This window comes from Pipistrellus hanaki, assembly GCF_964339955.1.
Source record: "Pipistrellus hanaki genome assembly, chromosome: 15".
In the NCBI taxonomy this organism is placed as follows: Eukaryota; Metazoa; Chordata; class Mammalia; order Chiroptera; family Vespertilionidae; genus Pipistrellus; species Pipistrellus hanaki.
Window position 1 is genome coordinate 26,906,984 of NC_140517.1, and position 25,958 is coordinate 26,932,941.

Consider the following 25,958-nt stretch of genomic DNA (forward strand, 5'->3'; position numbering starts at 1 on the left):
GGGGTCCTTACACAGTAGGCAGCAAGGTCCCTGTCCCCGAGGCAAGATTGGGACTCACTCCTTCACTCCTTCTGGGACTGGCTGTCTGGGAACTGGGACATATAGATTGACCTCTAACTTGTAATGAGTATCTATTGGCGGCGGGGGGGTGGGGGGGGGTGGACCAGGGACCTGGTGACCTTCACAGGTGGGGCCTCAGTCCCTGCCCTCATGGAGACCAAGGTTGATGGGGAGGTAGAGAAGAAAAAATATCCCTAACAATGGAGGGGTCCCCTGTAGCTGGAGGACTGGTGGTCAAGGAAGGCGAGGGGGCCACAGTGAAGCAAACTTTGAGCAGAGACGTTGGGGTGGTGGTGTGTGAGGAAGAATGTTCCTGGCAGAGGGAACAGCAGAGGCGAAGCTCCGAGCAGGGAATGAGATGTCATGGTGAGAGAAGTGCCAGGCCCCTGCCGTGCATTGACCAGCACAGTCAGGGCCCAGTTCAGTGCCAGCACCACCTCAGTATGCCGCCTAGCCCTGGCTCCAGGACAGTCACATGACTTGGGGGTCCAGGATGTGAGCTGGGATAGAGGAACTGTGCATAAGGCTCCCCCTTTCCTCCTCCTCTCCTTCCTCCTCTTCCTCTCAAGTACCAGACTTTTCCTCTCCACTTACTCTGTCCTGGCCCAGTGGGCTCTGGGAATCCAGACGCAAGCCAATGTTGGACAAGTCAGAGGGTATGGCTCAAAGCTGTAATGTCCAGGCCCCAAGGCGACTGTCATCACCGTAGCTCTCATTCACCCTAGAGAGGTCAATGTTGACAGTTTTGGAGCCACAGGGCCTGGATGCAAATCCCAGCCCTCCATTCATTGGGTCCCCTTAGGCCAGTCTCTGAAACCCCTAAGCCTCAGACGGGGCCCTCCAAGGTGGTGAGGAGCCCATTAGGGGCTACATGGACTGCTTTGTGCAGGCCTGGGGCTCGATCCAGTCTCCCGGAGTATTCCTGGGCTGCAGGGCTTCATCGGGGGCCTAGCAGGGCCAAACTGTGACCAGCAGCAGAACTTTGCCTAGGGCCATTCATGGGATGGGTCAACTGGTCTGGCCTGCCTTCTGGACTCTCCATGACCCCTCAGCATCCCCATCCCGTCCATGGATGCAGGACCAGACCCCAGCAAGCCCTGGCCTCAGTCTCTACATCTGGCAGATGGTCTGAGGCAGCATGATGGTGGGGAAGTCCATATCACTGTAGAGGGCTATGCACCTGGGTAGGAATCTGTGTCTCTGACTCCCTGAGGAAAGGAACAGACATTTAATGGAGCATTGCTGTGTGCTCCTTGGCACTAGGTCACAGATTTTTTTTTATTGTAGCAAAATATACATAAAATTTATCATATGACTATTTTAAATATACAATTCAGTGGCATTAAATACATTCACAAGGTTGTGCAACAATCGGCACTATCCATTTCCAGAAAATTACCATCATCCCAACAAATACTGTCACCATTGAACAGTAAGTCCCCACCCTCCCCAAACTCCCACAGCCTCCATTCTACTCTCGGTGTATGAATTTAAAAAAAAAAAAAAATATATATATATATATATATATATATATATATATTTTATTTTTATTTTTTTATTGATCTAAGAGAAGAAAGAAGAGGGAGAGGATATAGAAACACCAATGATGAAAGAGAATTATTGATTGGCTGCCTCCTGCACGCCCCACACTGAGCCCACAACCCGGGCATGTGCCCTGACTAAGAATTGAACCATGACCTCCTGGTTCATAGATTGATGCTCAACCACTGAGCCATTCCAGCCGGGCTCTGTGTATGAATTTGAGGCTGATGTTCTAGCCCCTAGTTAATTGAGGTAACAGGCTCAGTGTGGACAGGGCCCTGTCCTGCAGGATTTGAGGGCAGGCTTCTTCCACCCCAGATTCCTGGATGCTGTGGCTCTGGACCCCATGGGGATGAGGGCTGCCCTAAACCAAGAGGTACAGTTTCAGGCCTTGCAGAGTCTCCAGCTCCTCACAGGACTGGGGAGGTGCCTGGGTTTCCCCATCTCTGCAGGGAGAGCAGTTTGCTGCTTGAGACCTGGCCAAACCCACCGGGAGGAAAGGCCTGCCCAGAGAATCAGCTTCTTCTTTCCTCCCTGGACACTAGAGTCTTCCAGGTTTGGGGGTGCGTCCAGAGCATCAGGGCAGCCTGGGGGTATGGGTGCAGGACTCCACCTCCTCAAAGAGGAGGTGAATGGGCCTAGAGTTCCCACATCTCCTGGGGCCATAGGTCTCTGGTGAACTGGTGATGACAGGCCCTTCCACACAGTGCAGGACCTAGTGTAGTGGTGCCTGAGGGCCGGGGGCCCCAGAGGGAGAGGAGAAATCGGGAGCTGAGGAGGGCTCAGCACCTGCCAGTTTCCCTCGGTGTGTCCTGCTTCCCCTATCAGATGGCAGGGCCCTGTCACTCTGGAGCCCTTGTCCCCTTCCAGGAAGCAGTCTGCCTCCATCCATATGACGTGGGGGCCACCGGGCGACGGCTCCATTAGCTGCAGCCCCGCTCCCATCTATCAGCCTTATCAGCCCATCGGGAGAGAGGATCTCTTTGGAGCCCGCGGTGTTTCCTTCTCTCCGTACTCTTTTCCTGTCTCCTCCCCAGGCTGCCTCCTGCTTGCCGCTCTATGCTGTGGCCTTGGCTGCTTCTGCCATGCCCCATGGCCTTGACCACCACTCTCACCCCATGCCGTGTCCTCTCCCCTTCACCTCCCATCAGTCACATGCCGGGGTCCTTGCCACACGGCCCCACGTGTGTTCTCCAGGGCCCACGAGTGGCCTGGCCCCTCCCCACCCAGCCCAGGCCACGTGGTCTGCACCCCCTCCCCTGGGAGTATTAGTAATCTGTCCTCGGAGTGAAACAATCTCGTGTAATCTATCAGTGGCTATCAGGCCCATCAGAGGGCGGGGAGTGGCCAGGCCCAGAGATGGCGCCAACCTCCAGCGTTGATAAAGTTTCTGAGCTGAGCGGAGATGAATGTTGAGTAAGTGCAGGCCGCGCGATAGGATGTGGACTTGGCAGGCCCGCAGCTCCGGCTGAAACCAATCTCTCCCCTATCAGCCAGGCTGGGCTTTCTCAGGCCCCGCTCTTTCTTCCCGCCTCCTCCGCCTCCCCTTTCTCTGCCTTGCCCCGCCCGGCCCCTGCCCCTGAGGACAGGGGTGGGAGGCGAGGGGGGGGGGTGGTGAACCTGCCTGATGGCCCTGGCCCTAAAGAGGGGGCAGGTTTGGGGCAGGATAGGGTCCTAACCGAGGCCAAGGGGGTGGCACCCAGCTACCTGGGTGGCTGGCTGAAGGTGGTGGCCATCCACAGCAGCTGACCTCCCTCCAGTACAGAGCCCGAAGTCTTCGCTTAGCTTCTCGGGGGCTGAGAACAAACCTCCAGCCAGCTGCCTAGCGCTGTAGCCCCACTGCTTCTCCACCTCCACCGTCCTCAGCGGCAGAGCCAGAACCCACCAACTCTTCCCGCTTCCTGGGCTTTGCATTGACAGTGCCCTGTCTGGAGTGGTCTTCCTCACCACAGTTGCAGCTTTAATGTCGCCGCCTCCTACGAGAATCCCTTGCTCCACATCCACTTGCTATTTTTCTATCCTATACTGTCTTAGGTGTTCATGGTATCTGAGATGCCACAGTGTGTCCACCCCCACCCTAATGTACACACACACACACACACACACACACACACACACACACCGTCTGAACCTGTTTGCTCAGGTTGACCTAACAAGTGGCAGGCTCTCAGGAACCTGGTAGAAGGAGTTACATACTCTTAGGAATAACTCACATCCGGGGAATCTTCACCTCCTGCAAAGCCTTTCCCATCCACCCCACTAACAGTACTACAAGGTCAGTGTGGCAGTACCCGTTTGCCAGGTGGGTAAATCAAGGCCTGGGCAGCTCCCTAAGCTCAGAGCCATGTGCCTCAGAACCTGGCCCAGCTCTGTTCTGCCTTGCCCTGAATAGCTGTGTGGGCAGATAGCTCAAGACCCGTGATGAGGCCAGGTGGGGGCTGGTGTAGGGCTCTCTGACTCAGTTTCCCCATCTGTAGAGAGGAACCAGTTTCCCCACAGGCCAGTATTGAAGAGGGTCCTGGCAGAGCTTCATAAACTGTCAAAGGCTGTGCACTTGTGTCCCAAATCCTGGAGGGAGGGGCCCTGGGTGCCAGTTATTGTACACCTCTGCCCTCCCTACACCACAGCAGGGAGGTAGGTGAGCACCCCCATAGAGTGGAAAGAGGCATGCTGGCCCTGGCCACACAGCAAGTAGCTGAGAGAGCCTGGGCTCTGGTCTCAGGGAACAGAGAGTTGGAAGGGAGGTGGCACACCCCAAGATCCAGTCTCAGCCCCTCGTCATCCACCCACCCATGGGCTTAGACCCCAAGGCTCCCCTCTGGGGCCAAACAAGATTCCTCAAGTCCCCTCACTCCTCTACCCCAGACTTCTGTGGGAGCCCGGCAGGCTCCCAGCCACACCCTGCTCTGAGCCGGCCATCTGTGAGCAGTCTGTTTCCCACCCCCAAACCCATCACATTTACGAGTATTCATTAAGCTCCTACTATGTGCCCAGTGCTATTGCAGAGCTGGGATACTGGCATGGGCTGAGATTCGGCTCTGGCACTGAAAGAGATGGGAAGCCATGGGGGCTCCTGAGCAGAGGAGGGCGGGTCTAGGTGTGGAGGGTTCCAGATGAGTACAGTGGAGGACACGGGTATAGACAACCATCCATAAGAGAGCGTCACCTTAGCGTCTGTGCTGACAGCACTGGGAAGAAGGAGCTGGGAAGCTGACCACACTGGCCAGGAGGGTGAGGCCTAAGGAGGAGAGGGTGGCCACAGGGAGGCCTGGGAGGAGGTCCTCCTGTCCCAGAAGCTGCACAAGTAGACGGTGGGTCTCATTTTGGGGCCTGGGGCTGTTCTTGGTGACAGCAGCCCCCAGGCATAATGGGGACACAGGGACAAGACCTCCACATGAGTGTGGGTGCTGGCCTTTACCTGTCATCCACCCACCTTCTGCTGAGAGGAAGGTTTATTTTGTCTTTGGCATCTAGGCCTCCTCCACACCCTTCCAGTGGGGTCTGGGGGTAGCCAGCCCAGCTGTCAGGATTGTGATCAAGATTGTGGGGAGAAGGGACCTGGGAGAAAGGAAAGAAGCTGGGACAAAGAACATTCAAGTGCGAGAAGGGAGACCAAAGGCATGGGCCTGGCCGGGTTTAGGGCCAAGGGAGAGGCTCTGGGTGGCTGGGGGTGTGGGAGAGTTGACAAGGAAAGGTGCTAGTGTCTTTGCATGAGACTGGGCCACAGCGGGCCCTGGGTTTTATTTGGGCACATGTGACTGTCCCTCCCAACTTTTAATAAACACACTGTTCAACGCTGAGTAACACTCTATTGTATGTGAATTATATCTCCATAAGATCTTTTTAATTTGTTAGCAACTGGAGTAGGTCCCAGTGGCTCTTGTCCATGAGAGCATGGTTCTGTGTTCCGAGAGAACATGGGGCCCCTGCTTGGCATGCCCCAGGCACTGCAGGTTTGTGCTTGATGCTGAGGGCATCTCTTTGCCCTCAGATGGCCCAGGGTGTGTTGCTTGTGACAGCCACCCTCCTCCAGCATGGCTTACTGGGACAGTCTCATCACCAGCACTTTCAGGCGTGGCCTGGGTGCCTGCTGAGCTATGAGGCTTACAGCCTGGCAGGTATACACGGCAGATGTGATGGGCACACCAGGACCTGAGAGGCGCAGGGCCAGGGACCCAGACCTGTACCTCTGGAGGAAGAGTATGAATTATCTGTCACAGAGTGCATTCAGTCAGCGCCTGGCTGACCCTGGGTGGAGAAGTAGAGAATCAGGCTGCTCAGTCCCCATGTCTCCTCTGCCCCAGGCCCACTCGTGCAGGGGGGCAGGGCACGGGACCAGTGAGGGAAAGCGTCTGGGTTCAGGTCCTCATAACAGGCAGAGGTTCAGATGCTTGATCTCAGAGGAACAGACTGCCCGCTCAAATAAGCCAAGATTATCTTGCCAACATCCTCTTTGTGGTCACCCTAGCTGTCATTGGGACTGATCCTGGGTTGATGAGAGCCACTGGCAGGCCACAGCAGGGGCCTGTGGGCCCCTCCTAGTTTGTACCTATTGAGGCTCCAGAGACCCTTCTGCACTCTGCTGGGACCCTCTGCGTCGCCACCAGCACCCTTATCCTCATGGCCATTGGTGCAGTCCTTGAACACCCCATTAGGGTGACTGGGGCAGTGCCTTCCTTGAAGTTGGTTGCAGGTAGGTCACCCTTCATCCTCCCTCTGGGCACTTCAGGGCCAGCAAGGATCATCAGCTGACCAGCTCTCCCACCCCCCACTCTCATGAAAATTATACAAATGACTTGCAAATAAATGTGAGGCTCCAGGGACACACAGACTGTGGGAGGAAGAGTTAATTGAGTGGTAAGAAGGCCTTAACCTGGCAGAGATGGGGCAAGAGAGTGTCCTGGCAGAGGGACAGCATAGGCCGAATCGCTGTGGCTGGAGAGCCAGGGCAATGGAAGGGGTTTGGTTGTCCTTCTGGGATTAAGGGTGGAGCAGGGAAGAACTCAGGCCCAGAAGAGGCACCTGCTCTGCTGATGAACTAGACCACACTGGCAGTGGCAAGGAGAGAAGCAGGCAGTTGAGGCCATATTGAGGGGAATGGGGTGGGCAGGAGATGGACCCACTGAGATGATCAGGCTCTATGTGATATCTGTGGCCGCTCTCAGCCTCCTGGTGGGAAGTGGGCATGAAAGAACCCACCGAGAGGGCTGCTCGGTGTCAGGGCCTGGCTGGGTGTCCAAGAGGCCTCCCCCCAGAGCTCCAGCCTCCCCCTGTGGGTGCCTGTACCCCTCAAGAGGGCCCCCACCCCTCTGCTGCTGTGATCTCCAATGAGCCAATGGTCCAGAAACCTGCCTCTGTTCGTGTTAAAGAAACTGTTGAAGAACTTCTGATTAAGTGATCCTTTTTTATCAGAGGCCCTACTGCCCCTGTCCCCCTGGATAGCACAAGCTGACCTCATCAGACCCTGGACTGTCTGGGGCCTTTGCACTCTAGGGATACCCTGTCTTCGCCAAAGCCCCATATGGTGGGCTCCCTCCTGCTTCTCCACGCTTTGGTCCTGACCCTGCCTGGTCCCTACCCAGCACTCGCCTCTTCTAACCTGCTTCTTTCCGTCCACCTGGGCCTCAGCTGCTTGTCAGAAATGCGTATAAGTACGAGGTATTTGGTCGTAACACGCCTTGGACAGTGAGTGGAGACTGCAGGCTGTAGGGTGCAGCTAACAAGCGGTGCTTGACCAGGGCAACCAGCTGCCCCTGCACTCTGTGCCTTGGTTTCCTGTCAGTCAAACGCTAGCTGGACTGAAGCCCTCCTGTCCGGGAAGGGGTTTAATAGCATCCAGTTGTGCTGGCCAGGACCCAGGGAGGAGAGGTCACCAGAGGTCACGCTGCCTCCTGATGAGAGGTCAGGGTTCAGATCCAGCTCTGTCTGCTGAACCCCCAGAATGACTGGGTCCCTCTGACCCCGAGCCCCCTAGAGTATGGCTCCATCAGGGAGAGCAGGGCTGTCCCTACCGCCTATCTGTCCCTGCCATGGCCTGAGCTGCCCGCGGCCCAGCGGTGGGAAAGTCTGAATCTGTTGCTATTTTCTCTCTGTTATCAGGGCCTTATCTGGCCACTGTGCCACCCAGAGGCCAGGGTCTCTCTCCTGGCAGCACTGAGCCCCCACCTGTCCATTGGCTGCCCAGAGCCAGCAAGACAGGAGGCCAGGCCTTGTGCCAGGCTTCTGCCTGTACTGCTCTCCCCAGCCCCCAGCCCCTCAGCACCCCAGCCCTTGTCACCTCCATCTCCACCTCTAGAGGGCCCGGTGGCACTTCCATGGAGAACTGAAATAATAACAATTGTAATAATAACTACAAGTCTGTGCTCAGCACCTACTGGCACCATCTTGCCTGAACCCTGATCCCAGCCCATGACATGGGGTTACTATCATTCCAGGCTGTCAGCAAGGAAACCAGACTCAGGGAGGCAGGGCCTGCACAAGGTCACCAGCCTCAACGTCCTGCTGTTCCTTCTGCCTGGAATGCTGTTCCTTGACCCCATTTGCAGGCAACCTCCTTTGGTCCCCTTCTAGGTCACCACTCATTTGTTGCCTCCTCCCAGAAGCCTTCCCTGACTGGCACCTCCACCCCTTCTTTGTGGCAAAAACACTTGCATTTTTCGTGTTTCTTTCTTGGGGGTACATCTTAGTTGCTGCAAGGTCTCCAGTGCCTGTGGATTCTGGCACTTGGTGGACTCAAAAGTGAGTGAAGAACTGAGCTAGTGAATTGATGAGTAAGTGAATGAAAGAACAAGGACTAAAAATGAGCCATCAGATCCCAGGCTTCGCCTGGTGACCCTCTCCCAGCTCTGAATTTCTCCAGGCAGCCCAGGATATTGGTGAGAGAGGAGCGGGGCACATAACCCTGCAGGGTCCACCTGCCCCCCAAGCCAGTGAGTCTGCATTTAAAACCCTACTCCGACACAGGAAGGGGGTGCCTGGCAGATGCCTGTCCCTGATTCCTCCCCTGTAAGTTGGGACTACAGAGGACGTTTCCAGAGAGGCATAAATGGCCCCTGCAATAGGCAGGCATAGGGCAAGAGCCAGTGCAGGTGGGGGCTCACTGGACCTTGCCCTTGTTCTTTCACATTTCCAATGGCCTGGTCGGGGGATGGTCAGAGTTGCCCCCATTCAACAAGGTGCAGTCTGGGGGTGGGGGGGGGCAGGGAGAGGGTGTGTGGCAGCCAGTGCTTTAAGCCATCTCCAGCTGCACCCCCTGGAAGGTCGACCTGGGAGCTGAAGTCCGGAGAGACTTTATTCTCTCCTTGGCTACCAGCTCTTGCTTTCTTCAAGGCAGTTATTCAGAAGGACCCCTCAGTTGCCTTGCTATCAAAGCCAGGAGTGCGTTAATCATTGCTGCTCCGGGAATTGGAAAGAGTTGGGATCATCCCACTGCACAGAGGCTGTCTCTGTAATTCAGTTTTAAAGCATGAAAAAAGGGAGTTGATGAAATTCCACTATCAGTGCTGAGCCAATATGCAAAATATCTCACCCCCAATCAAATAGCTATTATGTTTTCATTCCATTTCGGCATCAGCTTAATGAGCAGGAGACTGATCGGAGCGCTGGCGCCTGCTCACCGTGATAACCAAGGGTCTCTGGGCAGCGGGGGCCGTGCCCAGGGCTGCCCTGGCTGGCGGTGGCTGGCAGTGACCACTGACATCGTCCGTGTGCACCCCCCAAACAGGTGCTCGGCCTTGGGAATCGGCCTCTGGACCACACCAGGCAATGGGGTCAGCTTCGTCCCCGCTCTAGGTCTTTTGCGGGTTGAGGAGGTGTGAGGCCGCACCCGCACAGAGAAGGGCCTTGGTCTGAGCCGGTATCTGTAAGGGTGGCTTCTTGGAGAAGACTCCTGCCCCCCCCATCACCACCAGTGCTTCCTCGCCCAGGTCCATGAGCAGGTCAGTCCTCCTTGCTGGACCTCAGTTTACTCATCTGCAAAGTGGGAGTGACTCAGGTTTCCATCTTGGGAGGTGTTGGGAAGTGCACTTGACCATCATGACTCTCATAATAGCCCTGCCTCCCCCTCCACCTGGTCCTGTCACCTTCCACTGTCCTCTCCCACCACTCCTCCATGTATGATAGAAGTGTACCCTCCTCCCCCCACACACGGTCCCCGTCATCGCTGTACCCCTGGCTACAGGGGGTGGGAGGGGTGCAAAGGACATTTACAAAATGCTGAGCACAGGGTAGTGCTTAATCATAGTGCAACCCCCTCTCACCCTCCCACCATTTCCTGGGCCCTGCTGGGAGGTAGATGGTAGTAGCTAATGATGATGACAGTTGATGTTTGGGGCATATGTACTGTGTGCCAGCCTTGAGCTAAGTTCAAATACAGGTGTCACCACATTTCATCCTGTAAGGTAGGAGCTGTGCGATTACTGAGCATAGAAAGCTAGAGTTCCTTGTCTGAGGTCACAAAGCAAGGACACTGCCCCCCTGGCTCAGCTGTTAGGTCTCTGGGCAGAGAGGGTCCTAAAGGGCTGGGCGGCTCTGTCCTAGCCCAGGGCACCCAGGGAAGCACAGCATCTCAACAGTCACCCTTGCCAGCTGAGAGACCCTCCTCCGGAGCCCCAGGTGGAAACAGGTGTTATGGGCTTAAGCGGGAACAGTGCGGCATGCTCTCTGTGCGCCCGCCCGGGAGTGTGGGGCGGAATTCGCCCGAGCTGAGCTGGTTGTGGGGTTGTAAGCGATTTGCTGGTTGGCAGTTGTCTCCTGCATTATCAGAGCCGTGTTAATTGTGCTGGAACTGAATTAGCGGCATTAGAATAAATTGCCTCTTTCTTCACGCTCATTGTCACGCCTTTGTGCAGAGTGGATGCAGAGCGGATGCCTTTGTTCTCCAGTAAATGGACCCAACGGGAGCTCAGGGCCTCCCTGGGTGGCGGAGGCCCACCTGGGTGAGGCATGGAGAGTAGGGGACCTCCCGGGGCCTGACAGGAATGAGGAGGGGAGTGTCAGCCCCACCTCAATTCTCTGGTCCCTGCCTTTTCTGAAAACAGGTAGCTTCTTACCCATTCTCCAAAACCGGCAACTGAGGCCCTGAAATCCCATGGCCCATTGAACAGGAGGGGCCACAGCCCTGAGGCAACCCCTCTAGCTCTGAATGAGCTACGGAAGGCACCAGGGCTTCTAGAAAAGGGCCAGCAAATGGGCTGACCTCAGGACTGTGTGCTGACCACAGTGATGGGCAGTGCCCACTCAGGGCCGACTCCATGGGAGAGGAATCAGAGGCTGGCCTCCACTGCACCCAGTGCTTCCCACCAAGGTGCGTGCCGAGGGAGGTTACTGCGGGTCAGGCCTCCCACCTGTCCCAGGGGCAGCCCAACACAGAGCCTGCTTGTGTGGGCGCATTGACGAGAGCACAGAGGCTTAGCCTGGGGCTGGTTCTGTGTGGTCTGAGTAATTATAGCTCTGAGGTGTCCTGGGAGGTTAGAGTTAAGTCCAGGGGACTACCGTAGGGAAATGACCCTGCTGCCCTGTGTGGACGCTCTGTGTGCCTCAGGGTTAGGATCTACCTCCCCTTACCCCCCATCGCTGTCTCCAGGCTAAGAGGAGGTCAGCCCCACTCTCCTCTTAGCCTTGACTCCCCACTCCTCCTTCCTATATCATATCGAGGCCCGTCCGGATTCCGGGCCTTTGCACAAGCCGCTTCCTTTGCCCTCAGCTGTCAGCCTCGCACCAACATCAACCCCTGAGATCTGCTGGTAGCATCTGTCTTTCTCATTTGACTCCCTCCCTCACACCACATTTATCATTTTCTGTTGTTTCGGTGTGGGGCCTGTCTATTGTTTGACTATCTCCCCGGCCGGCATGGAAGTCCCCGAAGAATCCAGAGGTCCCAGCACCTCTGCTTTCTAGAACAGTGTCTGCCCTCAGATGTCCATGGAAGTTAGGAAAGGCATCTGCCCCGCCAGGAACAACTCGGTTTTCACTTCTGTGGCGGGCCATCACCCACCTGTAAGAGAGGTGCCCTGAAATGCAAAGAGAAAACCGGCTTTGCACCTCCCTGCTCCATGTAAATTGCTAGGTTTTGAAAGTAAGCCTGGGAACTCGGCCACCACATTCTATCATAGCCTCATGGGTGTCCCTGTCCTGCTGCCTTGAGCCAGTTTCCCTGGCCATGTTGGACACTGGCTGGTTGCAGTGTGACTTGATGGGCAGGCATCGGGAGTATCAGCAGGCCCCGCCTCCCTCCATCAGCTAACTACCCAGCTTCCTTCACCCCCTGGAAAACCCTGGCAAAGCTGGAGAGTAAGGGCACCAAGGAGGACACGAGTAATTCGGTGAAAAACCCCTAAAGCTTGACAAATTGTTGTGGGTTCGAACCCTGGGTTCAAAATAAGACCATCAGAGGCTGAAGATTGATTTAAAAAGCAGGCAAGGATTTATTGAAAAACTGGCCAGGACCGCTGCAAGAGCACCACACGCAGGTGGACTCCACACAACCGCACCATTTCAGGTATAGGCAGTCCTTTTAAAGGCCTAAACCACAAGAATTTTCCTTTGTTCTAAATTCCAAAGGCTGGAAACAGAGTCTATCCCAGTGACATCCTGCTGGACATTGGAATGTGGCCCTATCTTGTGATAGCCGATAACACAGAAGCAGAGCTCAGAGGTTATCTACAGTTTCTATCTCTGAAGGTTATCTACAGTTTCTATCTCTGAAGGTTACTGAGTGAGTGGGAATCAATCTCCTGTGGTCCTGGTCCCAGGCAAGGGAAAATTGCCTTAGGTAAACATCCTGTGTTTAATCAGGTGCAGGAGCCAGACGAGAGGGGTTAAAATTCAAACCACAGTTTTTACCTGAGATGTATATTCTTAATGTCTTTATTTCAAAATTTTAGTCCCTCTCTCTGTTTTTCTGGGGAGAAAGCACTGGATTTGATCGGATTCCCAGAGGGGTCCTGACCTACAAAAGATCAGGAACCACCAGCCACTGAGGTGTGAATCCCAAGCAAGTCTCCCTCTACTGCTGCTTGCCTGCCTCTGGGGCGGGAGCTCGATGGCCCCTGAAAAGTGGTCATTCCATTCTTTCCCACTTAGGTTTCCTTCTAGTGCTTTCTATTCCTGTCAAAACAAGCCTCATTCTTCTCCATCAAAAACCTCTGACATGTGAATTTGCAGATGTTGCCACAGCTTCTTGCTCATTTTCCTCATCAGCAGGAGGGTCTGGATGCTTCAGGCTCAATAGCTTGAGACCAAAAGCCCCCGTTCCCTGTCCCTCATTCCATAGTTGGGGTTTGAGTCAGGATCCTCCCCCACACCACATCTGGATGATGAGTGTCATCTCCCTGGTGACTGGTGGGTGGGGCAGGGCAGGTGGCTGCAGAGGAAGATCTTGGGGAGGTACAGTAAGTCCTCACTTAATGTCATTTATAGGTTCTGTGACTCTAAGTTCCTTGAGGTGTAACAACCAAATTTGCCCTAGGCTAGGAGATATAACTGGAGTTAGGTTCCTTTAGTATCTCATCCATGTTGTTCAAGGACCTGCTGTAATTGGGGCAGAGGTGGCCCCACTCTGGTACCTGTCCTAGGGCCCAGGCTGAGACAGGGATAGAGGGCTGCAGTCTGGTGAGCAGGAGGGGAAGGGGCACCTGTTCACCACTGTTCTCTCTGCCTACTGTATGGCACCATCTGTCTGCCCTCGGAGCAGAAGTTGCCAACCTAGCCTGCACTCAGGGGCACTAGCGGGTCCAGCTTTGACACCCTCCCAGGGCTAGTCCGGGGTCAGGTCACCTGGACTCCCATCTGCCTTCTCACCTGTAATGTGGGCTCCATGGAGCCCCCCTTGCAAGAGCCTCTGGGAAGGGTGGGGATTGGTATTAGGGGGCCCTAGCCTCCAGAGATTGACTACAGACACCCATGTGTTCACCTGTGCCCCACCAGCTGTTTATTTCTGGAATCGGCTTCTCTGAGATCTCCTGTGTGCTGGATGCTGGGGCTCACCCTCAAGAAGCTCCCAGTCCTGGACCCTGAGTGCGGGCTGCCTCCCAGAGGAGGGGTCAGGGTCAGAGGGAACAGCTCTGCCAGGCCCAGGAGATGTTTACCCACAGGAGCTGTGGGCGCACACTGGGGCTCTGCAAATCCCTCCAGAGCATACCTGTGTGACGAGGAAGGGCCACAGCCATCAGGTAGCCTCCGAGAGCTCCCTAAGCCACAAGAGTGCCCAGAGTTGCTACCATAATTTGGAGCAGAGGGGGGAGTCTGGGACGATCGTCCTGACAAGAGCAGTTCACTGGGCCAGTAGAGGCTGTAGGGCAGGTGAGATGTAACCGGAAGGCCAGTGACCCCTAGGTGCAGAGGTTGGGCTGATATGGTTAAGGTTCACACATCAAGTCACACTGATGGCTGCCCCCTCATGTCCTCTGACTCCATGGAGTGGCCAGGGCATACCATGAGGGAGCAGAGCCTCACGATTTCCCTTGGGCTGTGTCTGCAGGTTCCCTCGGAGACATGGAGGCTGGAGAGGAGGCTCAGGCCACAGACATCGGCCTCCCAGAGCCGGAGGCTGCAGCACCTGAGCCCGAGGCCAAGGAGGAGCCCAAGCCCCTGAGCCCTTCCAGTCCAGGTGAGTTGGGCAGTGGGTATGGTGGGCTGGGGTCTGGCGCTCGGAGCCACATCTTTTCACATTCTGGCCTGTGGCTTCGTGAGAGCCAGTCCCTCTGGGTTTCCACGCCTGTGAAGTAGCGTTGAACTTGGTGTATCTGGGCTAACTATACCTGATAGAGCAAGGAGAAGCCAGGGTGGCTCCCAGCCAAGGGCTTGATCCCAGGGGCTGGAGGGAACTGGGGGTAACCCATTCTATAGATGAGAGAATGGGGCCCTCTCAGGTTAATGAGTTGCTCAGGGTTGCACATCCTACGCACCTGATCAAGGACCTGACCCCCAAGTCTGGATTCACATTGATTCCCCCTGTCTCCCCACCTGCTCTCCACCCAACCCAGGCACCGGAATCTCTTCTTGGGACCTCCTGATGGCCGTTTCCCCAGTGGAGGGTGGGACTCATCTCTTAAGCTGAGACTAAGTTTTGGAAGGAGAGGCAGCCCTCCTCCCAGGGGTGAATTAACCTGACACCAGGAGGCTGGCTCAGGATAGCTGTACCCCCAGACATCCCCAAGACCCCTAGGAGGAGGGGCCTCACTGAGCAGAGGTGTTGGGGGAAGTCAGCACCTGACCTGTTTTCTAGAAGAAACAGCCTGGAAGGCTGGTAGTGGGAGGACGAGGGGGCGGGGCCATCTGCTGTGAGCCCAGCTCCCTCTCCTCTGCCTCCCTGGATCCTCCACCATGGCCCTGGGTACTCCCAGTCCCATTTCATACCAAGAATGCACACCCAGGCTGAGTTACCCCCAGGCCGTATTCTGATGGAGGAAACAGCCACAAACTGGCCCATTTGGGAGAGTGGTAAGTGGGTGGGCATTGCTGGAGTGAAGGAGAGATAGGGAGGCAACATTGAACAGAGAAGTAGAGTGTCAGACAGCAGGAGAGCTCTGCAGGGGAGGAGGGGGCAGCCAGAAGCTGAGGAGGGGCAGGAGGTGGGCAGGTATCCCAGACAGACCTTTGTCTCTGACAGGGAGGTTCCTACTCATTGTGGACCCTCCGACCCCCAGCATTTCCCAGGCTCAGAACTCGAGGTCACCACAAGCTCAGGAGCCCAGCAAGCCTGGTCCTCTGAGACCTGCTGGCCCCTGTGTCCCTTTCCCCAGTAGCAGGCCCATTGGAGTCACCAGGGCTAATCAGTGAGAGGAGGCGGGGCCAGCGGGACTTGAGCCCAGGGCTGGGGCTCCCATCACCCTCAGCTCACTGGGGACTGATTGGCCATGTGAAGGGATCAGGAGCCTGGGCTCTGGTACCAGTTCTGATTCATTGTTGTTATCTCTGCCACCATCATCATCATCATCTCACATTGCTTGATGGAACACCAGCCTTCCCTCCCACTGGTCCCCAGCCCATGCACCTGTCCTTCCTGAGCCGGTTTCTGAATCTGTAACTGGGCGTGAACCCCTTGGGGTGGCTGATGGGGCTGAGGGAGTGTGTGAGGGGCCCCTTTTCACCATCACGATTACTATTAGCTGCTGTGCACTAATGGGAGGCCTCGCAGGGGCCTTGATCTGCCAAAGGGCAAGTGACTGGTTACTTATGGACTTTGACCCGGTGGCTTTCCTAGGGTGCTGGGCCCCTTATCTGATCTGGGAGCTGGGGCTGCACGGGGGCGGGGTGGGGAAGGAGCTGGAAAAAACAGCCGGGGTTGCACCTGGCACTGGCCGTGGTGATAACTTGGTGATGGGCGAGATAAGGCAGCAGGAGCAATATCTGCCTCTCAGGCGGGCCCAGCCCAGCTCCCTCTCAGTGGCTGGAGCTCAAATGCCAGCCACGTTGATTTATAGCCAAAAATAATAGGACTTTTATACTGTGTGATTGATTTATTTGATGTTAATCATGGCCCTTATCTCGGGTATTAATAATCTGCTGGGCACGTGACGTCACCAAGGGGGGGGCTTTTATGGGAGCTCATCGATTGGGGGCTGAGGTAGTTATCAGGCCAGCAGGGAAGGCAAATATGCCCTTTGGGCTGGAATTGGGTGCAGGGCCTGCTGGAGAGGCCCCCAGCTGCCTGTGGAGCAGACAGGGAAGGCGGAGCCCACATGTGTGCCCCTGGCCTGGGCGTGCCCAGTAGGGCATCCTGCACTCTAATTATTAACAGCAGCTGGAATAGCAATTATTATTGCTACAATTAATGAAGGGAATGAGGGGTTTTAAAGGCCAAGGGGAAAAACTGAGGTGCCTGATCCTCCCCAATTAGAGCAAGTCTAGGGGTGGGTGACCTTAGGCACATGCTTACCTGGGCCTTGGTGTCCTTCCTGGCCACCAAGGATAGGTCAAGAGGTCAGGCAGCTTGGTACCCAGAGCTTGGTGGGGCCTGATGGTGTTTTCCTCTCTGCAGAAGCTAATCCCCTGCGCCCACCACCAACACCGCACCCCACATCCCCTGAAGGCTCCAAGGAGATGGAGGGGCAGGAGCCAGAGACGAGTCTGGAGGAGGAGTCCAGCAGCTCGTGGAGTGGGCCAGGTAACCATGCCTGCGGTCATGTCCGGCAGCATTGGGTGGCCCCCGACCCAGCCTTCTGGGAGCCCTGGAGCTGAGCGCTCTGGCGGCTCACGTGGGACAGGCCTGGCCTGCTGGCTGGAGGGGTTGGTGGCAACCCCCCGGGCCTAGGCCTGTTCCAAAGTCCAGCTTATCTATGGGGCCAGTGGTATCGCTGGAGGCTAGCACCGAGCTGTGCTGATGCTCAGAGCTGAATGCCAGGCCTGGCAGATCAAAGTGGACTCCTAGGAGGGGAAAGAGGAGCAGTGATGAAGGCAGGGAGAGACATCCCAAGAGTTGGAAACAGGCAGGGCAGAGGGGGCAGGGGAGGGCCTTCTGCCTGGGCTGGGAATTTAGAGCTGTACAGGTGCTCAGGCCTGGGCAGGGTAGCCTGCCCCCACCCTGCCCCAGAGGTGGCTGTGGGCACCCGGGAAGTGGGAGGTAGCTGCAAACTGCCTGGCCCTGGACCACAGGGAATGGGCTGCCAATCACACGCCCTCCAATTTGCCACTGAAATTCTGACCTTGGAAGTCCAATCAAATGTGTTCTTTCTGTCCCCCCGTCCCCACCCCCCCAACCCAGTTCCACTCATTTGTGAAGAGAAGGAAGAATGCCGGTTGTCTCCATGGTTCTTTGGTTCAGGGACGTGGGGTGACGTGTGGGAGGACTTGGTGGGGCTGCATCTCCAGGCGCAGGTACAGCTTGCCATGGAGGGCTGATAGTGGGAGCTGGGGAGGAGGAGGCAGGGTGTGGTCCTCGGTGACTGGAAGGATGGAAGGGAGACTACTCATGCCAGGCACATGCCTGATGCAGCAAGCACTTATGGAACACCAGTTATGTGCCAGAGTCTGTTAGCACAGTCTTCAGGGAGCATGCACACACACAGGCGTAATAATAAGCGAGGTTCATGACCGACCAGTGGGAAGAAGGTACATGGTGAGGGCCTCTCCTTGAGGGGGGTCAGGGAAGTCTTCGCCGGAGCAGAGGGGCACCCAGTGACCAAGAGGATTGTCCAAGGTGATCAGCTGCGAAGTGGCAGAGCTGGGTTTGGACCCACCAACTGGCTCCAGAGTCGGCTATGGGTTTGTGAGCTCCAGCTTGAGTGATCACCCAGGCGGTAGGGTAATATCATCATCCCATTTCACATAGAAACATAAGCCCCTAGAGATCAGAACCTGACCCCAGGCCAGGGCTGGAGTACCCCAGGAGCTTCCTACACTATTTGCATCCTTGGGGGCCAGGGGACTCCCTATCAGCTCCCACAGATATGAAATGGGCAGCGATGGGCTGATAAGTGGCCACTGGCCAACCGCCGCGGTGGCTGCCCCCTATCAGACCCCAAGCAGCCACACTTATCGCCCGCCCAGGGAAGCCAGAGAGGCCCAGTGGGCTCTTATCTCACAGGGGCCACCCGTGCCAGCAATGGGGGTGGCAGGGCTTCATCGGGGCCCAGCTGGGTTGGTGTCCCGGAGGGCACTGCCCAGCAGTGACCGCATGCAGGGTAGGGTGCCACCAGAGCCTGGTCACCTTCATTGGTGACCGATGTCCTGGCGCTCTTTGCACGATTAAGACCCTCTCTCTTGTTCTCTGTCCCTCTGAGCCCCTCTGCCTGTCATGTGTGAGCATCTCTCTCTCTCCTGCCATGGGGAGGGTCAGGTCCCACAGGAGAGGAGGTGGGGATGGGAGCTGAGCCTTCAGCCCAGCTCAAAGGGAAGGGGGCAGGCTACAGGAAGAGGGAGAGCTCAGAAGTTTTATCTTTGAAATGACCTTGTTTGCTAGAGGGGCTGACTGTTTAAAATTCTGATATGCAAATAGCTACAAGCTGAAATCTATAATCCCCAAATCCTGGCTGGAAGGGCAGCTGCCACTGCCTTTGCTCCGCTGTCCCTGCGCTCTCTGCTCCTCAGGGTATGGCTCCACCCACCCCACGTCCCTCTCTGTGTCCTGTGTCCACCCCTACCACTACCCTCGCTCCCCTCCACCTCTCCACTTAACATCCGGAAAAAGCAGGTCAGACAGATAAGCACCCCCATTAGCGCTGAGAGCCCTGAGGCTCCCATCTTTGTGGGGGTCCTGGGCCTGACACCCACCTCATGGTCCTGTCCAAGCTTCTGACTAATGGCAGTCAGCATGGCCTGGGCCTGCCTGGCAGATCACGAGGAGACTGATGAAGGCAGCAGCTGCAGTGTTTGGGGTCCCCTCCCCTTCGTAGTCCTCTAGGGTCCCTTCCCACGGAGTAGCCTCTCTGCCAGCACTGACGTCCCACCCTCTCTGCCCAGCACTGAGGGGACTCCATAGAGCACAGTCTCTCTCCAGCTGCCTGTTTGGAGGAAGGGTGATCAGATGCCTTGGGTGCTGAGCGTAGGGCGGGTCACCGTGGGTGCTGTACTCACTGGGGAGCAGGAGGGGAACCAGGAGGCCTCTAGGGCTTCCCCCCACCCCCTCAATCTGGGGACATCAAGTGACCATGAGGACAGCCCAGGCTTCACAGGCTTAGGGAGGAAGGCGGTGGCCAGGGGCACATTTGGTGGTCAGGGCACCCAGTCTGTGGCCTGCCTGTGTGGTCAGGTCCCTGGGAGCAGGGTCCCTTTCACCCATAAGGTCTCAGGGCCTGGAATTTTTTCCTGGTGACCACTGTTTACAAAATAAAGCCAATTGGGCAGAGCCTTGGAAGGGTGGGGACCAGGATACAAGGTGAGAGGACACTCACTGACGGGTGAGAGGACTGTGGGCAGTGGGCAGCCTCCTGTGTGAGACTGATTGCTGGACCACAGCCTGGCTTTATCATGAGGGCACAGGCTGACACTGGGTAGGAAGAGGTTGAGCTGGAACAGGAAGCGAGGGGGCGCAGAGCTGAGGACCACCTGCCACCACCCTTCACTCATCAACACTTGACAGCAACCTGCCCTGAGCCCCAGACGGGGTAACAAACAGTCCCCACAAGGGCCATAGTCTGTTGCCCCTGACTCCAGGGGTGAGTTGGTTCTGCTCCCCCCAAATCCAGGGCTTTTGGTGGGAGAGTAGAGCTGAGACTGAGATGGACTTTCCTGGGTCTCAAAACCCCTGTCTGGGGCAGCCCAGTTTCAAAAGAGAGGGGCATGGAGCGGGGGTGAGGACCCACACCAGCCAAGAGAAGGAGTATGGAGCACAGCATGGCCACGTGGTGCTCAGGACCCGGTGAGAACCACTTTACCATTAGGGAAACTGAGGCCTGGCAGGATGCAGAGGCATGGCCAAGGTCATCCAGCTCTCAGTGGGCAGGGAGCTGGCATCTGAGAGGCTGTGCCTGTTTGGTAGGAAGTGTCTCTAGGCTTCATTTCAGTGCCCTGCCTCCGCCCCTCCATCCATGGCTGTGTGATCAGGGCCCCGGGAGTGAGGTCCCCTTTACCCATCAATTCTCAGGACCTGGAGCTCTCTCCTGGGGACCACTGTTTAAAAAGCAAACCCAATGGCCCAAACATCCGTGTCACCTTCTTTGTCCCCAGCTCCATCCCCAGCCCTGGAGGGAATGATGGGTAGGCTGGCCACGTTCCCACACACTTGCAGGTCGGCAGAGGGAACAGCCAGGCGGTCAGGGCCAGGTCAGCACCTTACTCCTAACCCCCAAGCCTAAAGGACAAGTTGGAGTGGGGCGAGTGGTCCAGTGAGGAGCTAGCAGGAACAGGTCCTGAGGTTTAAAGTGTGGGTGTGGCTCAGGCATTAGAGGCTGGAGTGGGGGTGGGGAGAGGTAGGATGGGGCATGCATGGGCTCAATGCCACGGACTGTGGGGGACACCTCCATTTTCTTGGCTATAAAATGGGGGGCTGCAGGGTTTTAAGTGGGGCATTTGGTCAGCTGCCATATGGTGAATAGGTTGGAAGCTGCTGCTGTGAGGGGCTGAAGGAGGCGTCTGCCAGCCATTTCCTGCTGGGGGGGAAGCGGGGGGTGGGGGATTGGAGCCTGGTTCTCCCGCCCGCAGGGATCCAGGGGGCCTGCTGGAAGCTGGGAAACCTCGTCCTGGAGGGTGAGCGAGGGCATAGGGCCGACTATCTGGGCTGCGCTCGGCTGACTAATCTTGTTGCCTGGAGTTTCTATGCAAACCTCAAGGTTTGTTATCGGGCAGTGGGCGGGCAGGCGGCTGAGGCAGGACGGCCTGTCCTGATGGACAGCCCAGGAGATGGGCCGATACTGCCCGCCACAGTCCCCTCCCGCCAGCCCAGCATGTGTGGGTGGGAAAAATCATTTCAGCTATTTTGCTTTATCACCGGGCCTGGCAGTGCAGCCTGATAGGCCTATTTGTCTTAGATTAACCGATAGGGGAGGGCCATGGAGGGGGATGATGGCTGATGTCAGGGGTCAAGCTGGAGTCAGCTCCAGAGACCAGATTCAGCAGCTGGGTCTTTCTGGATATCCCAGGGAAGGGGTGCACACCAAGTGCCCCAGAGGCACGTGTTCCCCAGGATCACCCAGCGGGCTCCACATAGCCCTGACCTCCCACTTCATGGCTGAGCAAACTGAGACTCAGGAAATGGAGCAAAATCCTGGGGAGCAGTCTGAGTGTCCCCACGCTGGCCATCCTTTCTTCCCAGGTGTTTCCTGAGCACCTACAGGGCCAGGCGTGCTGCTGGTGCCAGCAGAGTCCATCAGACAGGGACAGCATGGGATCTACAACCCAGGAGTGGGCAAGGGAAGGGAAGGCGGTAGTTTGTTCATTCAACAAACACTTGTGTATTAAGCTCCTGCTTGGTGCTGACAGAGTCCAGGGGCCCAGGGAGCTGATGATCTAGTCAGGGAGACAGAGACTAAACAATAAGGATGTAAAAATGTCATGTGTTCCAGGGGGTGAGGCTCTGGAATAAAACAAAGAAGGGGAGCAATTCTGAATCGGGTAGCCAGAGGAGGTGTTGCTGAGCCCGTGTTTGAGCAAAGACCAGAAGAGTGAGGGGAACCGGCTGCTGTCAGGGGACAGTGTACCAGGTGAGCACAGTGCAGGCTGGAGGTCTGAGGCAGGAGTGCTCTTGGCTGGGTCTGGAGTGCAGGGATGAGGAGGTAGGCTCAGAGCATGGGGGCCCTATCTGTAATGGTTGTCTTGGAAACGGAGTTCAGAGGTCACAGGCTTTGGCCAGCATAAGCTGTGGGTGGCTGGCTGACTGATAGATACCTAGGCTGCCGGCCACCCCAGACCCCAAGCTCTTCCCATGACCCCTCCCCAGAGCATCTGTCCCCAAGCCAGGGCAGGGCCTGCATCCACCACCCAGAACTGCCCACCTCTGTGAACAAGGCTCTGTGGGCGGGACCCCCAGGACAGGGCTAAAGTGGGACTATGAACCCATGGCCTCTAACTGGGGTGCTGAGGCACAGAGATGGCCCTGGCTCCCCCTATGCACAGGCTGTTGACCCCCCTCGGCCCTGGGTAGTCCCCTCACTGTGTTCAGCAGTTCCTCATGCAGAGGAGCTGACCACCTGGCACCCTCATCAGCCCTGCCAGGCAGCTGTCCTTGGCCTGTCCTGACTCCAACTTCTGCCCACAGCAAAGGCACCTGGGCCTTGGGGTCACAGGTTTTGGGGGGCGGGGGGTCAGAACATCTGGAAGGGGCAGGCTATCAGTAGGCAGCTCTTTGGTAAGACTCCCATCCAACTCTTCCATAGGAGCTTATCCCGCTCACTCACTAGTACTTTTATTTACTGAGTGCCTACTGTGTGTCAGCCCCTGTTGTAGACACTGGGGGTGTAGCATGAACAAAGCAGACCAGCCACTGCCCTCTAAGAGCCGCAGCCAGTAGTACAAAGAGCAGTCATCAGGGGACACAGGCTAAGCAGGGAATGTGGACAGGAACAGAGGGTGGTTAGGGGGCTGGGGTGAGCTGCCCCTGACCCTCAGAGGTTTGCACAGAGAGCTCAGAGGATCCCAGGGAAACCCGCACAGAGCACAGCGTGCAGAGATCCCGCACGCAGGGGATCTGGGGGGAGACAAGGACAGAGCAGGAGAGGGCAAGGGCTGATGGCCGGGCTGGTTGCCATGTGGAGAAAGGACTAGGGGATCAGGGTGAACATGGAAGACCCGTGAAAAAGCTGAGACTTCCTCAGAGGTGGAAACAGGCCCAGAGAGGGTAGGCGGTTGCCCCAGCGCCACGACTGGACGATTGAGAGACCTGAGCCTGAAGTCCACCTCCCTGAGAGAGGCCCCAGCCCACTCTCTCCGGGCCCAGTTCCAGCTGGTTCTCAGGGGCTCCCAGAGCCCCTCCAAAGGGGCAGGCACTGTGTGGGTGGAGGGTGAGTGAGCCACAAGGGACCCGGTGAAGAGGGTGGCTATGGCCCGGGTCCTCGGCTGTCCCGGCGTCTGGGGGGGCCCAGGCCTGGCTGCCTGCCCATGCTGCCCGCTGACCTCACCGGCCTTCCGGGAGCGCCTATCTGTGGCCAGGGCAGCCTATCTCGGCCGCGGGTGCTAATCAAGCCCGGCTTCCTCCTCCGCCCTCCCGTCGGCTTCCTGCCTCAGCCAGCCCACCCAGCCGGTTGGCCGTGTGTCTAGCATCAGCCTTTGCCCGGCCTGCCCCTCCCAAGCATCACTATGGTGCGGGTCCACCTGCCCTCCTCCAGGGCCCCGAATCAGACCACCACAGCCTGGGGTGCATCAGCTCACTTCTCTCAGCCTCCTGGTAAAATGGCCCCAGATACACACAGAGGACCCCAAGGGACGGCAGGATGGCCATTACTGGCACGACTATTGCCGTTCCTTTGTCAGTGCCGATGCCAGTGCTGGCACGGTCCCTCCTCCTGGCACCAGTACTCACGCTGCCACTCTTCCTAGCACTGTCACTGTTGTTGGGATTAGTATTGTCATGGTCAGTGCTGCTGTTGCTAGCGCTATTGCTGTCCCTCACTGTCACTAGCACTGTCCCTTCACCAGTAATGTTACTTTCCCGTTACCCCTTGCTGGCATGACTCCCACAAGGCACCAGGGAAGTCCTGGCTTCCAACTGTCACCTGTCTCGCTGGGGGCCTTTCGGTACCTACTCCAGCTGCTCTGTGGGGTGAGCACAGGCTGTTCAGGCTGTCTGGAGATGCCAGGAGGGCTGGTATAAGCCCGGGCAGGGCAGGGCAGCCAGAAAGCAGCATGTGCAATGTGGTGGCTCTCTCCACGCATGCCCAGGGCTGTGCAGTCCCCAGGGCTGTGGTCCCCGGGGCATGGTGTCGGGCTCTCCCTGGAGTTAGGTAGCCTCAGAGGGGGTATGTCAGGGTCACCAGCAGGCAGTGTCCTCCCCTGTACCAGCTGGCTCTCGTTGCCCAGGAGAGAGACAGAAGCAACTTGCTGTCAATCGTAGCCACCATTTGTCACGGGATCTCCCTCAGCCCCAGGAGTGGCTCTCTGACCACACCCACTTGACAGAAGGAAACTGAGGCTGGACAAGCTGCAGTGTTTCTCTCGGACCCAGGATGGGAACCAGAACCCCCCCCCCCCCCCATCCCACAGGCCCGCCAGCCCTCCCCCATGTGATTTAACACTTTGTTCTCGGAGAGCCCCTCCCCCGGCCAGATGAGAGGGGCTCCTTATTTATTTATTTATCACTCCTCTATCTCTGTGCGTAACTTTTGATTTCCTCGCTGTGTTTTTCCATTACGGCGGCGGTGGATGTAGCCGATAAGATCAATCCCGGGAGATGGGACAAAGGGGCCGCCATCGGCTCGAGGGTTGGTCATATCCTGCCCGAAAGGGCCGAGCAGGGCCTGAAATGAGGCACGATGCTATCTCCGGGGCTTATTATGTGTCGTCGTGGGGAGGGGGCTCTGCCTGCCTCAGCTGCTCCCCCTTCCCCATCAGAACCCGCCTTTGCCCCCCCAGACAGCCTCCTGCATCCCACCCACCCCCAGCCCCATCCTCACAGGACCCCTGAGCGCCCTCGGCAGTGGGCCCTTGGAAGGGCTGTCCCAGTGCCCTTGGCCTCCTGGGCTGTTCCTTCAGCTTCTCTGAGCCTCAGCGTTCCTGTCTGTCACCAAGGCTCCCTCTGCTCCTGGAGCCGCTGGGTGCCGTGGTCTCGGAGACCTACCCCTTCCCAAATAAGCACTCACACACCGCGGCGCCCAGGCCGGATCCCGCACGGTGCTGCGATGTTCTTGCCTTGACTCAGCAGTTCAGCTTCTAGGAATTTATCCCAGAAAAATAATCTCGGCGTGGACAGGCCTAGGGTGGCGAGGATAGCCATCACTCCATGTCGAAGATAGTGAGCCGCTTATTATTTATTTATTTATTTATTTATTTATTTATTTATTTATTTATTGCTGGCCTGCAGAATTTCCACAAGAAGAGGGAGAGATTATTCTAAAAGAAGCCAATTCTGCACAGACATCCCCACTGCTTGGCCGGTGTGTGCATTTCTCTACATGCACACAGTGGGTCAGACGTGCCCAGTGCTGAATGAAGGCCATGGGCAGGACCACAGCAGATCTGGGGCTGACCTGGGGCAGTCCCAACAGCACCCATCCCCTTCCCCGGCCCCTGAGCTCTCCTGGTCCTGCCACAATTCTGCCCGTCCCACCCCGGGGACCTTGCTGGGTCTCAGAGGGCACACGCAGTCATCTTGGCAGGAGCAAGGAGTGGAGGTGAGGAAGCACCGTGCCCCTGGACAGGGAACCCCAGTGAAGCCCGGCTGTGGGCTCAGCGGGATGGGCCCCGTGGGCAGCCCCAAGAGTTCCTGAGCTACGTCTGGGTTGGGGACCAGCCTGTGCCTACTGTGTACAGGGCAAGGCTCTCTGTACTCCAAACCTCCTTGCCTTTCTTCCCCAGCCCTGCCTTGTCCTAGTCATTGTTCTCTCTGCCCTCCCCCGCCGCCCCTCCCCCTGCCCCAAGGGCATGAAGAAGGACATAGCATTGGACAGGGTCTGGGGCCTGGGTGTGAACTCAGTCACCTGCCTCACTCTGTGGCCAGGTCCTCTCTGACCCCGTCTCTTAGTCTATAAAGGGGATAATACAGTCCCTATGGTACTGGGGGGGGGGGGGGGGGAGCGGGACAGAGGGGGAGGTTTGAGGACTGAGGTGATGCACCATGAGAGCAGGTGTGTACTGGATTTACATAGTGCAATAAACACGCACGGCTTTCACCAGATGGGGCTTTAACAATTCCCGGGACTCGGCCTCATGCTGGGTTGTCCCTAGGGGACCGTGGAGCAAGGGGCCAGTGCCCGTTATTGCCGTGGGGTGTGGGCAAGCCAGAGGCCCCCCTGTAGACCTCAGCCTCTCGCCCATGTGTAAGCGCCTCC

General features: G+C 57.1%; 1 protein-coding gene across 4 annotated transcripts in view; it reads left to right on the forward strand.

Moving 5' to 3' along the window:
- Positions 1-25,958, forward strand: part of ZFPM1 (zinc finger protein, FOG family member 1) — a 71,330-nt gene that overhangs the window by 15,809 nt on the left and 29,563 nt on the right. For all 4 annotated transcript variants that reach the window (XM_084905374.1, XM_084905373.1, XM_084905376.1 and 1 more), the window contains exons 2-3: positions 14,081-14,209; positions 16,583-16,708. In XM_084905374.1, coding sequence (XP_084761500.1) covers positions 14,081-14,209; positions 16,583-16,708 — 255 coding nt within the window. The remainder of the gene's footprint in view (positions 1-14,080; positions 14,210-16,582; positions 16,709-25,958) is intronic.